At 30.3% G+C, this 16,420-nt stretch overlaps 2 protein-coding genes across 3 annotated transcripts in view; one reads left to right on the top strand and one right to left on the bottom strand.

Moving 5' to 3' along the window:
* The window catches only part of LOC124536019 (cyclin-dependent kinase 14), a 73,813-nt gene extending 62,325 nt beyond the window's left edge, over positions 1 to 11,488 (bottom strand). The window contains exon 1 of one of the 2 annotated variants that reach the window (XM_047112399.1): positions 11,272 to 11,488. In XM_047112399.1, the coding sequence (XP_046968355.1) occupies positions 11,272 to 11,341 (70 nt within the window). In that variant the 5' untranslated portion in view covers positions 11,342 to 11,488. Of the gene's footprint in view, positions 1 to 4,589; positions 5,057 to 11,271 lie in introns of those variants that run through there. The other variant, XM_047112401.1, reaches the window with a different exon arrangement.
* A 248-nt stretch (positions 11,489 to 11,736) lies between these two features.
* On the top strand, positions 11,737 to 15,348 carry LOC124536360 (islet cell autoantigen 1). Its single transcript, XM_047112890.1, has 4 exons — positions 11,737 to 12,436; positions 13,177 to 13,407; positions 13,771 to 14,016; positions 14,319 to 15,348. The coding sequence occupies exons 1-4, from the start codon at positions 11,867 to 11,869 to the stop codon at positions 14,535 to 14,537; spliced, it is 1,266 nt and encodes a 421-aa protein (XP_046968846.1). The 5' UTR covers positions 11,737 to 11,866; the 3' UTR covers positions 14,538 to 15,348.
* Positions 15,349 to 16,420: the final 1,072 nt, after the last annotated feature.

The following is a 16,420-nucleotide window of genomic DNA, read 5'->3' as shown; positions in this document are numbered from 1 at the left end:
AAAAAAATCGTCGATTTAATCATTTTAAAATTTTGATTATTGAATGTTTGCCTGCCTGCTTAAATGCCTAGTTTCATTATTGTAATTCATAAATTTAGTGTTTTTTATAAATCTAGCATGTGCAACGAAAATGGGGAAAAAATAGGATAAGATGTCTTGAAATCTGCTTTCTAGTTTGTGCTATATTAGTGGCTACTGCAATAATTAAAAACAAAAATCCTACATTTGCCGCTTTCTAGCCTCAAGCCTACTTTGCCAGCAGGCATCTCCACCACACGTTGCCAGTAGCAGTGCTTTTAATATAAAAATCAAAGATGATTGTTTGGTTTAAAACTGCAAGTTATTTCAAATATTCCTATATTTCAATCTCTCCTCATCCTAACATTATCCTCTGTCTTAAAGACAAAAAGATACATTGTTCTGGCAATCTCCTAACACCGAACAGATTTTTAAGAGACCTTCTTTCAATCGACAAGGCGAACCCAACTGCTCTCCTGCACCCTGGGCTAAGAGGGGTCAATCCATATATATATTATTGGAACTAATGTAAAAAAGTATTGATTTTATAAACAAAGCTAACAGGCGCTAGTGTAGAGTAAAATGTCAAACGATGTTGTCACTCCTGAACACTTTTTAATGTTCCCGAGTTTCTCATCGCGTGTATTCACCAATTATTCGTGACTTTTGTAAAGATTAAAGGGAGTACATTTATCCCTACCAATCTCTACTAAACACTGTTTCTGACGAGGTTTAACTTTCAGAAATATAAAACCTCTTTTTTTCGGACTAAACAGGACTAATTAAGGTTTTTTTTCCTTTTTATCAATTATATTTAACAAATACATTTTAAATGATAGCAATAGGGCACTCGGTATTGACTATGGTGCCCTTAAAAACGATAGTGCTCTATATAAATCATTGATCCAAACTCAATATAGTTTTTAAAACAAATTCAAGATGCATAAAACTCGAATATTTAATATACTGTACGCTAAATAAATATACAAATTCTAATGTAGTTGTAAAATAATTGATTTCATCGGTTTATGCCACCGTTAACGAGTACGGATTTGTGTGTGGCCTCGCACATTTTTGGTTGAGGGCCAATGCCAACAAAGGTTTCATCGTTAGTTCTTCGTGAAAATAAATAAAATATTTTTAGATAATCTAAAATAAATCGTATATTTATTTCTTATATAAGTCTTATCATTACTTGCAAATCTACGACTACTGTCTAATACTGTTAATTACTTGTAAAAAAAGTTAATATCTTTCGGATGACCCAAAGCATTACCTTCTGCAGAATTAGTAGAGTCCTTAGTAAAGTTTAGTTACATCTTATACCGAGCACATGAAAAGTACGTAGTACTTTGAAATCCTGTTCCAATTTTGATTATTTAGTAAAAATTTTTACCGTATAAACCCATGCCTTAAATACTGACCTTTGATTCAACGTATATATACTACGATATCTCTTTCTTTAAAAATACATCATAACATGAATACCTATACTTATATTATCAATGCGAGAGTAACTCTTTCTGTTGCTCGTTCTCTGCTAAACTTTGATGAAATTTTGTACGAAGCAAGCTTGAACTCCAAGGCCTTCCTTGGTCTATCTTCATAAGTCTCCCTTTATTACTAATACCTAACAACTACCACCCAGCAAACAGAATGGGACACCGTACGCGACAACTAGTTATATATAAAAGTAAATATCTCTAAATTTTCCATTGGTTGACCACATGAAGCAGATTTTTGACGAATGAAGAAGTTTGAACTACAAGGAGGTTTAAAAGAACTCCTATAACGCAAACAATATCGCGGAAAACAATTAATCTTCTATATCTTCAAAAAGATCGTTGTTTGTATTAAACCCGCATTACGCAAAAACCGATGAATATTTTGACATTAAATTCAATTCAACTCTTTGAATTGAACCTTTATAATTAGCTTGTTTCAGAAAAGGTTTTTGGTAAAACATTATCCATACATTTAATTAAATTTGAGTTACTGTTTGTGATATTAAAATAGCCGCTTTTTACTAAATTCACAGGTATGCATACACATATATACATAACATTTTTTACAATTTTTGTCTGTGTATCTGTTTGTTCTGGCTAATCTCTGGAACGACTGGACCGATTTTAAAGGGACTTTCATCGGCAAATAGCTGATATTATAAGGATTAGCTAAGGCTACAACAATATTTTTTTTTGTAAAATTCAATCGCGCATAATCTTATCATACAATTTAATTCAACATATAACGTAGCCACAGAAACGAGTGGCCGGTACTGCTAGTATACTATAAGTAAATATATATTAAACAGATCTAACAGTTCTACATTTTATCCGTATAACAACGTTACTTTCTTATTGCGTATTGTATAACGTACAAACATTTTACTCCTGGAAAACACTTGCACGTAATCTAAGACTTAGGTTTTTCTTTGTCTTATACTTGCTTTCATGGTTAGTTTTCAGTAACTTAAATATCTACAATAAGGTCTAAGTGCTCAACATCGTTTATTAATAGAATATAATATAGGAAGAGAAAATATCATTAAATATTTACGATAAAGTTCATTACAATTAAAACAATCTTAATTAGTATAAAGTTGATGTACATTTAATTAAGCCCCTACCTGAAATAATTAATAAATAATTATTAAACATTAACATTAAAATTCTTGCCTTTCGCAAATGTATTTGCGGTTGCAACTTGTAATTAACAATTGAAAAAGAGAACGTTAAAACTATCGATGCTGCGATTAAAAATGCAACCATTTTATTACATTTATTTCAAAACCTGTATAATAACAATAAATATTAACATGATTTAGAACTTGGAATTTTTATTTATGTCATTATCTCGATCGAACCTGGGCCATCTCGTTTTCTTTACTGTCTGATCGCTTACAAAGCTTGTGAGGCCACTAATAAAAAAGTACTTTCTCACATGTGTGAATTAAATCACTCTATTTAGTAAAACACCACAACAAGCCGTTATCGTTTATTGAGGTTAAAGTAATGCTTCGAACTCACACGGATAGTTCGTGACTGCTAATTTTAGACCATAAGGAAACATATATTCTATTATTGTATTACAAATAATAACATTGAATCATTTTTCCAGAGCGTATGTGCCTCTGCTAAGTAATAGTTTATTTGTGTAAACATTTTAACGTACACGTCTATATTCTGTCGGCTCATGATCTTGAAAGGTAAACGCATGAGTTACTATACGATTACAAAGTTACCAATCTAAATGAAAAATTGCAAACCTAATAAACATTTTTTAATTATTAAACACTCCACTTTGATGGAGTATATGGGACAAAACCCTGAATAAAAATACGATTAAAATCCAATCAAGCCTTAATGTCTACTTCGAACGCTAGACATATTTGAGGAATGTGAAATATATTAAAAAACCAATAACACAAACATGGAACGGAAAAATCGTGAACGTTTGCATACAAAGCATTAATTATTCGTATATGAGACAATATCGGGGACAATGAAATATTTGTTAGCTCACATCCTTACAAATGTGTGTCATCGATAATATCGCATGTGAAAACATCACGACGCTTATTTATCGATTGAATACTTCATACATTACATGTTATCATTAAAATTTCATGAGGCGACTTCTAGAAGCACGACTGTTTGATATAACGTCTTTGTATTAGTATCCAATTGAGATTCATATTATTGTATTAAATTCTGAAAGTGAAATTCTTAAGGTAAATCGGTTTATTGTACAAGTCCATCTGATTAATCGATCTTGAGTTCTATTTTCGAATTCAAATTTTATATAAGTAGATTCCAAAAAGTTTTCTTATTTATTTAGTATTCTATTTAAAAATAAAAATATTAAAATCTAAGAGTACTTTGTGGAAATTTGAGATATTATATTGCCAGCAGCTGTAAAAGACATTAATCCTGTCTTACTTGACCGTACTTGGCTTGATTTAATCTTAGTAATTATGCACTTTGCAAGTGTGAACATGGGGAGTTGCTAGAAGTGCACACTTGGTGCACATGCAAACGCCCTATGTCTATTTACAAACTAGATTAAACCTTTGAGAGTGCATTTCCTTCATTACATATTTCATTCCCATTCGCAGCTGGAGCGGTTACGTCATAATGTGCTATCTATTATCTGTGTGATAATACAATATAAACATAATGGCGGACTTTACATTTCATTATGTATAACTATTATTTATTTAATATATCGTAGACTTTGACCTCCATATAAGTTTAGAAAAAATATATTGAAACCGAAATTGCAATTAGTTATCAGCTGTTTAATTAAAACCCTTAATTAGCGTTTAATTTGAATTCACAGACCGTTGCTGTGTTCGTGTATTGTTATAGTACTATGACTAAAACCAAAGTTTTTTGAAAACACTAATTTAAACCGTGAAAAAAAAATTGAATAGCCGTAAAATTTTAGTACAAATTAAACTATAGTAGTTAAATTATAAATCTAAGACATTTAATGTATATTTAAATAGATCTACAAATCTACTACTACAATCAAATGATATTATATAAATTCAATTAATATGAACTTACTTTTCTTATGAGTCCCGAAGGTGTCCTCATGACCGTTGTACGCTCTGTCTTCATCGTACTCGTACTCCTTAAAACTGTCGAAGGAATACAGTTTGACGGCTTTCTGATCTCTTTCACTTGAATAAATGTTCTTTTATTTTAAAAACTTTTAGTTTCGGCACGCGTACGTTTTTATCATCGGTTTATTTTTAATTTAGTAAGTTTTTGAACAAACAAATCGTAAAAACGTCACTATACAGAATTTGTCAGGAGAACTTCGTCAGCACGTTCGAAGACAATTCAATAATCCGAGCCGGAAGCGGTATTACGCACGTAGCATTGTATATTCGAACAATGGATTTTCAACGAGATAGGTTCGAACGGAATTCGGTATTCGAATTTTAAAATGCACGAGTTCGTAATATGTTCGGGAGTCAGTTAGGCGGGAGCGCTCGTCAGGATGACCGCGTGTCGTCTGGCTGGGTTGCAGTCTCCCGACTCGCCGCGCCGGCGCCCGGAATTGTGTCAGACGGCACCCGGAGCACCCCGGCCTTTCATGAATACACCTCGCACGGAGCTTGACGCATCAATACATTCGTTACCGTATGCACGTCGGCTTCGTAATTGCCGCTTACCCTTTATTTACTCGGATATAAAATATTATAACACAAATTACGTACTATTTTCAGCTAAGCTGCACAGCATTTATAAATGCACAATTTCTTATTTGTAATTTTAAAAACTGCGAACGGTGATAGCTTTTATGAATTCATAAAAAAAATGACACAAATAAAATGAAAAATACAAAGGAATGACGTATATTCGTGTTCCGATTTCGCAATCAAGCACGCAGATAATAAAGATAACGACATTAATCAGAAAATTTTGAACTGATATGCAAATAAAATAATTCCCTATAGTTTGGCGGATTGAATAAATTCAATCAATGTATTGTACGACGCCAGGTGCAAAATTAAATCGAACATTTGTGATTTGCGAAGCAGTTTATTCAATACAGGCACAATGTACGTACGCACTACAAAATACTAACGAGACCTTTGTTTATTTGCACATTAAAGTTTTTGACGTATTCAATTGAAATAAGAAAATTAGTTCCTATATGAATACTCGAGTGTATCACGTATTTCCTGTATTTATTGTTGTTATTTATAACAAATATAATAACAACAATAAATACAGGATTAGAACGTTATTACGTTTTCCCAAATAACCCCTCGGAACAAACATTTTTTTACAATTCATAAAGGCATTGTTTGCTTTAACGCGCTAATAAAATTTGATATTACTTTTATTTTTTATCTTTCAATGATTAAAAATTTCGCATAAAAATCTGAAAACGTATTTTAAATTATTTTCGATCATTCTTTCAAAAGATCAAATACATTCCATAATATAAAAGAACAAGAGCAAGAATCGCTTTGACGTTCGCGTAGGAGATATTTCTATGAACAACTTCGAATTATGCTAAATTGAAAGTCTCATTCGATCTACGATTTCCTTTAATTAAATGCAGGGAAAATCAAAGTATTTTGATATCATATTAAAAAATACTTAATTCATTCTTGAAAGGTCATAATGTTCTAATTTTGAGAATTATAGTAGTGAATGAAATAGAAATTAAAAAGGTCACTGCAAAAAGTTTTTATATGACTTCGTAATAAATATTAAATAAGTACCCACATTAATTCAAACGTGCGGAGAAATGTAGCGCAAACTGCAAAGGATATATTTTCATTTTTCACCTCTATCGTATACCATCGACCTCTGACATTTGTAAGAGCATTACAGGCCAGCAACCTGGGAAACGTCCCGAAACTAGGACGAACCAGTGCTTACGTATCTATTCGGTTTTAAAGCTATACTTCTTCTAAAGCCATATTACACATACATATATTGTTATAACTGATTAAGATTAAAAGATTTCGACACCTATGGACCGATCACAATGAAAGTTAACTATACTAGTATTTATGTATTGTTTATAGATAAAGGTTTCATAGACAGTAGCACAATTTCTATACCGTTCAACCGATCGCTCAAGCTCTCGTATAATAGTTTACAAATAAAGTTAGAGGCATTGCAACGTAGCCAGGCATTAGATAGGTTGGTATATTTAATTATAAGTATAGCTATACGATATGAACGGATATAATTTAAACTCCATATACTTCCATCGACTCGATGACCAAAATAAATCTCTTAAAAAGCAAAAGTATTAAAACGCATACTGTAACTAACATAATGCGTTATTCAATTAATTTTTTATTTGATATGTATTGTTATTAAATATGACCACTTGTCATATTGATAAATAGTTTAACGTGCATTAATCTAAAAGAGTGTTTTAAGAATGTTCCCTAATAGAAATTATCAGTAATGTACGTTGTTATTTTTTCACGGCAAAACCGATTTTAGTATACTTAAATTAGTATGATTGGAGAGCTTGAAGCAGGATTCTTTGCCTTGAATAATATCTTATTTTCAAATATATTTTCCAATGAAACTTAATAACAGGTAAACGAAAGAAGATGCGGATTACAAATAAGATTCCGTAAAATTCCGTAATAAATAAATACCTTTTTGTGACAATATTTACCGAACATCATATGACAATGGTTGCTTAAATTGTTTTAATTGTAAATAGGAATTTACAAAACTGCCAGTCTGCAAATACGTGCGATAAATTGACGGCAACTCAAAGAATTAAAGCCTGCTGATTTCAAGCTATTCAGAAACATGTAATTTGTGTAATATTGTATGAATACAAGCGAAGTAATTATGAGGCTGATTATAGAGTTTTTTTATAGACGTTTATTTTTTATCTGTTCCAAAGGTTACAGAATCCACTTTAAGGAATGTTATAATATTCAAGGACCGATTTTACGTAGGTTTTTTGTAAGCCCATCTCTCCCCAGCCAGCCACCACAATGCCTACCCACAAACAACATTACTTAGTATTGTTGAGTTTTGGCCAGGAATGAACCAGTGTAACTACATGATGATGATGATACAATAATATCTTAGTTTCAATGTTGGTAGCGCATCGAAGATTTAAGGGATGGTTAATTTTTCTTGCCGTGCCAATGTCTAGGCCGTGTTAACCACCTGCCACCACGTGGTGCATTTGCCAATTCAACAAACTATATAATGATTTAAAAAAAATAATAGAACAATTGTCTACTATAAATAATCATAGAGATCAAAATGTACGCGTGCAAGTCGCATTCGTATGACGTAAAAACTTATAGGAATCACTGACGGCTCGTGGATATACCTACGTGAATAACGATCGAATATCGATTACTGATGTGATATAAAGGAAACGGGCTTCGTATGTGATACACGATACAATTCTAATGTGCTGTTACAACTCTATGTACGCCTAGTACGTAACTGCACAAACGTGATCTTTAAGTTGTTTTTTTTGGTAAGAAAGTTTTTTTTTTTGTTAAATCGCATCGTCGGCCATGCGAAGTGAGCTGTGAACGAAATCTGAAACATGGATATGAAATATAGGAGAAAAGAGCAATCAATGTTTTTAACGATCCTTTGTCGTGATCATTATATAATGATTTCACGCGACTCTTTTGATTTCATACTCTTATTTATTACTAGTGTAAGATTAGTGTAAATGAATTCAAACTCCACCATGGTAGCTTTCCGTTTAATAATCTCGAGTCTTGAATCTTGGAATCTTTTCATTTTTGTAGAAGTTGTATTCTTCCTAAGACATCGTCAATGATCAAATATATTTTTTAAGAAATAAATAAGAAAATTTGCTTATAATAATTAATGACCTCATTTTGAGTTCTCATATATTTAAATTCATACTTATTATTATAAAGTTTACATAATAATGTCCTAGTTAATAAAATACATAATAAACATCGTGACAATATTATAATTACATAACTCGCAAATTAAATTCAACGAATTAAAAAACAATTTCGAAATGAGATTATTTTAATTTGGATAAAATGTTACGATCGTATTAATTCATATTAATCTTGTTATTTCTCTGAACACTTTCACAGCACACTACCTTAGAACAAAGCGACGTGGTTTGTCCGCTCAAAGACAATATTACACGAGCCGAAAAAACCATAACAAAAATCATTTAATAATTAATTAATCATACATAATTGAATTATGTTAACTAATATTCAATTTATCGACATTATTCTGGGGCATGTTGTAATTGAGATTATTGATTAATTTAAGCACTGTCTACTGAACTCGTATTTTTATACGCACTTCTGTTGGAGTTGCTTATTATTAAATAAACCGTTAAGGAAATTGGTCCAGTTAATAATAAAAATATATGAACCCTTACGGTTCATTGATACGTACGTAGCAGTAAAAGTTTATGAGAAACAGCGTAATGATATTTGATTTTAATTGCAAACGTTAAACAAACCATAACGTTATACCTAAAGTTAGTTTCATTAAAATCACTAACACATTATTACTATTAAAGTATATAGTCGAATGTAATTTTTTTCCTTGGCATTGAACTGTAGAAATAATAATTTCCCTACAGTACAGTAGATTCCTTTTTACCGATATTTGATAAATACATATGGTATAATTTGATATAAGAATCCTTTCTTTATTAAGACCAATTTATGAAGAACGACCGAACAAAGTTTGAACTCACAGTACACCTGTGACAACTAGACTGTCTATTTAAGAAATTTAATCTGCAAGATCGTAGTTACGATCGCCGCCCATAACGATGAACGTATAGGCCATGTGGGTGTTTTTGCAGTCTCAAAATTGTTAGGAGAAATCCCTCCTGTAATAGACAGCCAATAATTCTATGGACTATTCCAATGGAAGTAGGAAAAAAGATAAACAGAGCTTAGATTAACGTATTACATAAGATTTTCTATATTGAGGACGATTCTTAGTAATTTATGATTAATATTTCTTTATTTGTAAAACAATACTATCACGCTTAACTACTTTTATCCACTTTAATTTTACTTCCGAAATTCCGATAAGTTAAATTGACGTAAAAAACGTCATTTTTTCGCAAAACCATTGTGACATATATATACATATAACATAGCTCTATCAAGATCTACCAAAGATATTACGTCAATCTGCTGTCAAATGTTTATTCGGCATTTTTCCTCTTGTGGTCGGAATAGAGTATGGGTGTTAGATTCAAATAGAGGTTTTTGCGCGATTACTCCAAGGTTCATCCAGTGTTTCAACTGCAAACGGAACAAAGAAATCATTTGAAATAAGAGACTAATACTTGTATTTTAAATTAAGCATTTTCCGCGCCGATTCTCGCGTTTTAATTTATCGTTTATAGAAAACAGGCCCGTCTTGTTGTTTTATTACAATATCAATTTTGATTTCACTTCAGCTAAACTCGAAACCGAAGATAGAATATCGATCGTACTTCCGAAATAGATGCGCTATTCACGGTACACGCAGCCTTGACCTTACAATCGGCGAAAAACCTAAAAGAAAGTTTTTTTTTTGTTCTATGATTCATAATTAGTTGCCAAACATAACCTAAAATAAACTGAAATGGCAATACGAAATTGAAGCAGCATTTGAAGCTTGTGTATAATAGATTGTGCATAATAAGCATATGTGTATGTTGTAATTGTATCAATAATTAAAATATCTACATATCTATATTGTGTGAAGAAAATATTTTTATAGTTAATTGAGTTCCCAAATTGAAATCAAAACATGATTAGATAGTTTATATACCATGTGGGTATATGTATATATATTTGTATAAAATTATTTTACACAATGATATGGTTGAATGCCAATTGAACTAGAATAAAAGCAATTTGAAAATAATAACTATTATTGCATATAATCATTAAAACAGTAGTAATAATTTTTTAAACAAAAGTTATTCTTTGTTTTTTTAACTTCAAATATTTATAATGTTCAGCGAGGTAATTTAAACTGACAATCATTCAAAACTTTTAGTGTATCTATACTTAATACTTGAGAAATTCTAAATATGAAGATTATCATTGGGAACATAAATAACAATTTCTTTCTAACTGATGTACACCTGTCGTATTTAAATTTCTCAAAATATTATCCTGTATTTTAAGATGCAGCTTCGACAATTTTTATAAAATTCTATATGAAATATCTCATAAATCATAAAAAGTAAATAAAAAAAAATATATTTTAACATCAATACATTATAGGATTAATAATTATATTGGACTTATTGATATGAACAAAGAAAGATGTAAAATTATATTGATAAATTATCAACAAAACCTTATCCTTTTGCCTTATCATTTTGATTATAAAAATATTATTTCAGATCTCCATAAGAAATAGACATTGTTCTTGAGTGGTGATTTAATATCTTTACAAACAGATGAACCTATGGCAAATACTACCCAAATATTTAAAAGTGAGCTATTTATAAAAAAAGGAGTTGAAAATTTTGGGATATGAAATATCGCCCAATATCGTTTAAAATAATCGACAATATAACAGACCAAAATATTTACTTTATAATAACTACATAGGATATTTTTATACGATCGGTGCAATACATGTACAATGTTCTAAGTCCCGTAGTCCATAATGATTCTCATGAATTCTTGATTTGAAAATTTAATCAATTTAATTTACCTACATAACCAAAAACGTTAAAATTCTAAATTGACAACTACAAACTTACCATCTTTGACATTCTTCGAAGACTGCGAGGATGACACTCCGGGTATAGTTTTATCACTCGCACAGTACATCGTAATTGTCTTCACAAAAAATTGTGTTGCTTAAAACTATATTGTTTAGTACAATGTAGCATATTATTATCTAACAATCAGTATAATAACACAATACATTCGCACATAATGCGAAACGCGTCGGCCATTCCACATTCCGATTGTAAATATGGCGTCATAGACAAGAGACATATAAGGCTGGATACCTACAATGGATGTTCCTAATTATTTTAAAGTGAACATCCAACGCATTAAATATTTTTAGAAATAATGTTTATTTTTAAAATGAAATAAAATAATTATTTCATAAATTACATATAAATAGCTTAAGAAATACAAACCATAAATTTTAAATTAACATTACAATGGCTTTGGTTATAATTCTACTATAAGCTGTGAAAACTATAAATTGACATTTTCTTATCTTTCAGTCGCTAATCTCTAATAACTGAACGTCACTATTTTCAGTATTTTCAGAAGCAAAATGATGATTTTTGTGATTATACTATAAATTTTCATATTTAAATCACAAGAAGTGTAGTAAATATGATGCAGCATCAGTATTGGGTGACTAAAAAGACTGTTTTAAAAAGATTAGGAACTAAAGAAGATGATTGTATTGTTTCATCCGACGCCGAGCTTGATGCAAAATTAGAATTGTTTCGATCAATATCCGATAGTTGTTTGCAATTACAACGAGTTTTAGATCAGTATCAAGAACGCCTATGTATTTTAGCTCAAGAAGAGAACGCTTTAGGAAAATTTTTGCGTGATGCTGGAAAAGTTGGCGATGCTTCAGGTAAACACATGGTATCGGCTGGTAAGGCAATCTCTTACTCAGGCCAGCAGCGGCTATCTATAAGACCGCCATTGTTAAGGCTTTATCATGAAGTGGAGACGTTTAGAGTTCGAGCTGTGAAAGATATGCGAGCAACAGTGTCTGCGATGGAAAAAGCACGTATCGAGTACCGCGCTGCTCTCAGCTGGATGAAATCTACTAGCGCACAATTAGATCCTGACACTGGACGCGGGCTTGATAATTACCGAAAAGCTCAAAGGCAGGTTCGCGAGAGTAAGAAGAGTTTTGATAAATTAACCTTAGATGTTTTACAGAAGGTGAGAAAGTAATTACTAATACATTTAATATTACATTCATAATCACAGATAAAATATACTTTAATTAAGTAGGCATTGGAAAGCACTTTTGAATATTCAATTAACTAAACTAAGTAAAGTGAAGCTACCACTGGTTAGGAATGTAGACTCTACTGAGAAAGTCAATAGTTACCCATGCTAGTTAAATACAATTGCACATTTTTATAAAATATACTCCCTGGAAGCCCACAAGTATTAGCTTCATACTTTTTTATCATCTATATCAGCGTTTCCCATTTGCCACAACTTACAAATGTGAAGCTGGGTTTTCAACACTAGTTTACCTTAAAAATAAATACAGAAACCGACTTGAAGTGGAACCAGACTTTAGAATAAAACTGTCATAATTTTCCGCGAACTTGGATTCTTTGGTCAAAAATAAGCAACAATTATACTATTCGCACTACATTTTTTTTGTGATTAAATAGACTATACCAAAATATTATGTTCCTAGTATCAATAAAATATTTTTACTATTAATAAATGTGTCTTATTTAATCTTAACGGAACCAGCTTGGGTTTAAAAGTATTCAGTGGGTCACGAAAGGGCTGTGGGAAAATTACCGGGCCATGGTAGAACAAACTTTGGGAAACACTGATCTATATAATATTGTATTGAATGGTATTCTGTATGTTTAACTTAATATCATATAATTTTTCAATGAAGATATAAAGTTAATTGTAGTGAAATCATTTTTCAGATTGATTTATTAGCTGCTGCAAGATGTAACATGTTTTCTCATGTTCTATCAAACTACCAAAATTCATTTTTGAATTTTTCAACAAAAGTGACTCAAACATTACAAGCCACAGTGGATACCATGAATGAAACTCCACAATATGAATTTAGTATTTTAAAAAGTTTGGGAGAATTGGAATCCACCCAAGATGAAGATGCGGCACCAGATAAAGATCAGATGTTATTTTTCCAGGTAATATTTGAAAGCCAGGGAAAATTAATAATTTATTGTTATGCAAAATTGCTAATCAATATATTTTAAACAGATTTTACTATTATCATAAACTAGCATCCAGTTCCTGTTTCACATAGCTCCTGTATATTAATAATTAAAATGATAAGACACAAATATAATTTAAATACCCTACAACGCTCAGGAATAAAGTAGCCTTAAAAGTAATATAGAATTGGATCCTAATGACGCAGTTAACCCTACAAGCAAAAAAAAAATTACACCTTTATTATATTAGTGTAAATAATGTATTGTTAACCAAAGTTGAATATAAAGTAATTTAATGAAATATTCAGTTAATCAATTTTATTTAATGAAATTCAGGATGATTACAAAGATGAGAAGCAAGAAAAACCTTCAGGTGATGCTAAAGAGGCTGAAAATGTGAATGATAAACAACCGTCCAACGACAACAACGATGAACCATCGACATCAGCCAATCTAATTGATACGGATAATCAGGCATCAACTAACAATAAAGATATTAATGAAGATTTAGCAGGCCTGCAACTTGATTGTGGTGATATTCCAGCAAATTTTGGATCCTTTATGCCTTCTCAACTATTACAGGTAATTTATTTACTAATAAAATTATTAACATATAAAATAAAACAAATATTTTGTGATATAAGAGTAATAATTCGTAAGCAATTTAATTTATTAAAATATTATTATTTCAGTTTATATTTAAGTCGGTATAAAGATTAATTTAATTTAAATTTACAAAACTATCAACTTTGTCTTATATTTTAAGCATGTATCTTTTAACTTTATCGACAATAAGTAAAAAATAATATATGTAGACATGTCACAGACTTATAATATAAAGAGATATATTATTTTTATTAAAATAAAAGACTATTCTGTTTCAGAGCATAAATACCAACCTTTTGCAAGGATCGTTGGCTCCAGTGCACATCAATAATGTAAAATCAACCAACCAGCCAACAATGAGCCAACATCAAGTTACAAAAACTGCACCAAAGAAGGAAGACAAGGCAGCTTGGTTTAAACTCTTTGCTGAATTGGATCCACTAGCAAATCCTGACAATTTACCTGGATCGAACGCTAATCAAAGTCATGCAGCTTGAATATTATAAAAAAACATGATAACTCTAAAAGGAAGTGCTGCATTGGTAATCATTTGAATATTTTTTTTCTTGTGTGCTGCCTATCATATATATATCTAATATCATTTATAACTATTTAATTGTGTGGAATGTACAACATAATCTTAAAATAATGTGGATACTGTTTAGGTTTACTGTAAGAATATCTACCTTTGTTATTTCCAATAATCACATGTTTACAGTTTTATAAAAATACAAAGATCAATAAGACAATCAAATTTTGTGATATCTTAACGAATATCTGATGCTGACAGCTTTCGAAATTAATTATAATGTGTATTATTTATAATTATGGCTCTGTAGAAGTTTAAAAGATCCCTGAAGTGACAAAGAAATTTTTTTGTATATCTTACAAGTACACCATACCAGTGAAAATTTTATTTTCTGTCGCTAAATAATAAATCATTACCACACATGGCTTTGCATTCAAGAAGTACAATACCAAAAATATTACAACAATATAGTTTGATGGCCTCCATTTATTATATTATGAGTTTCTTTAAAATATATATGTATGTAATATGTATGGTAAGGCTTAGGGAACACTGTTTCATTATAATATGTAGCTGTACTATTTATATATAAAGTAAATTAATGTCTTTCAAAGATATGTATGGGTCAAAACTGTCAGACTATTATTTTTTTATGCCTTATTTAATAGTTTTGGCATTAATATTATTTATGTACTGTTGATTGGAATATGGAAGAAATCCAAAAATCATATATTTAGTTAATTCAAACATTGAATTTTCACGGTTTTTTTATTAAATTGAGATTTGTCAAACATTCTATATAAAAACATAAAAAATAATTCTTGAAATACAACTGACACTTAAAAATGGTACTTAAACTTTATTGTGATTTTAGTTTTAACTAAAGATATATATTATTGATATGTAGTGCACCTAATACTACATAAATTTCGTTAAATATGTTTTGATTACATTTTTCATTACAAACAAGTTATTTCTTAAAAGATTATGTTATGTCTTAATAAATTTTAATTACCCAATGTTTATATAATATATTATTGAGACAAGTGATTATGCTTTTAATAACATAGTACTGTTAAAGATATTTTTAGGTTGAATATTAAAATTAATTGTATGGATTTATTCTTTTACGAATGTGTAATCCTCATTCTCATGCGGACAAGATATCTTAGTGTGCGTGAGGTGAAAAATGTACGAAAAATAACAGAAAAAATATGTACAGTCAGAGTAAGAAAACCTTCGTCAGTTTTGAAATTCATTCCTACATCACGTTTTATACTCTTAGTACCTTTTGAATCTAAACATCAAATCATTGCGACGCAATATGTCGTTCTCAATCAGTAAAGCAGATTATCGCTCATACTGAGCACACGAAAATAGATCTTAAGGTGACGAACTTTTTCTTACCCCGACAGTACAAATAAGGTTGGCGATAATTTTACATAGGCGCGCGCCTTCGTAAGTGAAAAGATTATTAAGCTTATGATGGATAATTTTTCACATAATTGACATATTAGATTAAGTGAAACATTCCTTAGTTTACAAATACATAATCATTATTGTCTTGGCACACAACAAATTGCATGTGGTGGGCGTTTTTATGGAATAACATTGTCCTTATTTAAAATATTCGCCTATTAGCCCTATCTAGTCAAGTGAATTTCTTTTAAAATTAATATAATACCAAAGATTTTGTTGGAATATTATTATAAAAATATTTATGTTTAATTTACATTCCAAGAACATTATTGTAATCTCTTTATATTTTAATCTATAAAAATAAATTGGTGTTCTACTTTATTGCAGTGTGTTTTTTTTTTCTTATAGACTAACAAAAAACAATTATGTATA

This window comes from Vanessa cardui, chromosome 16, assembly GCF_905220365.1.
Source record: "Vanessa cardui chromosome 16, ilVanCard2.1, whole genome shotgun sequence".
Taxonomy (NCBI): domain Eukaryota; kingdom Metazoa; phylum Arthropoda; class Insecta; order Lepidoptera; family Nymphalidae; genus Vanessa; species Vanessa cardui.
Note: the sequence above shows the minus strand (reverse complement) of the source record. Positions and strands in the feature narration are given on the sequence as shown.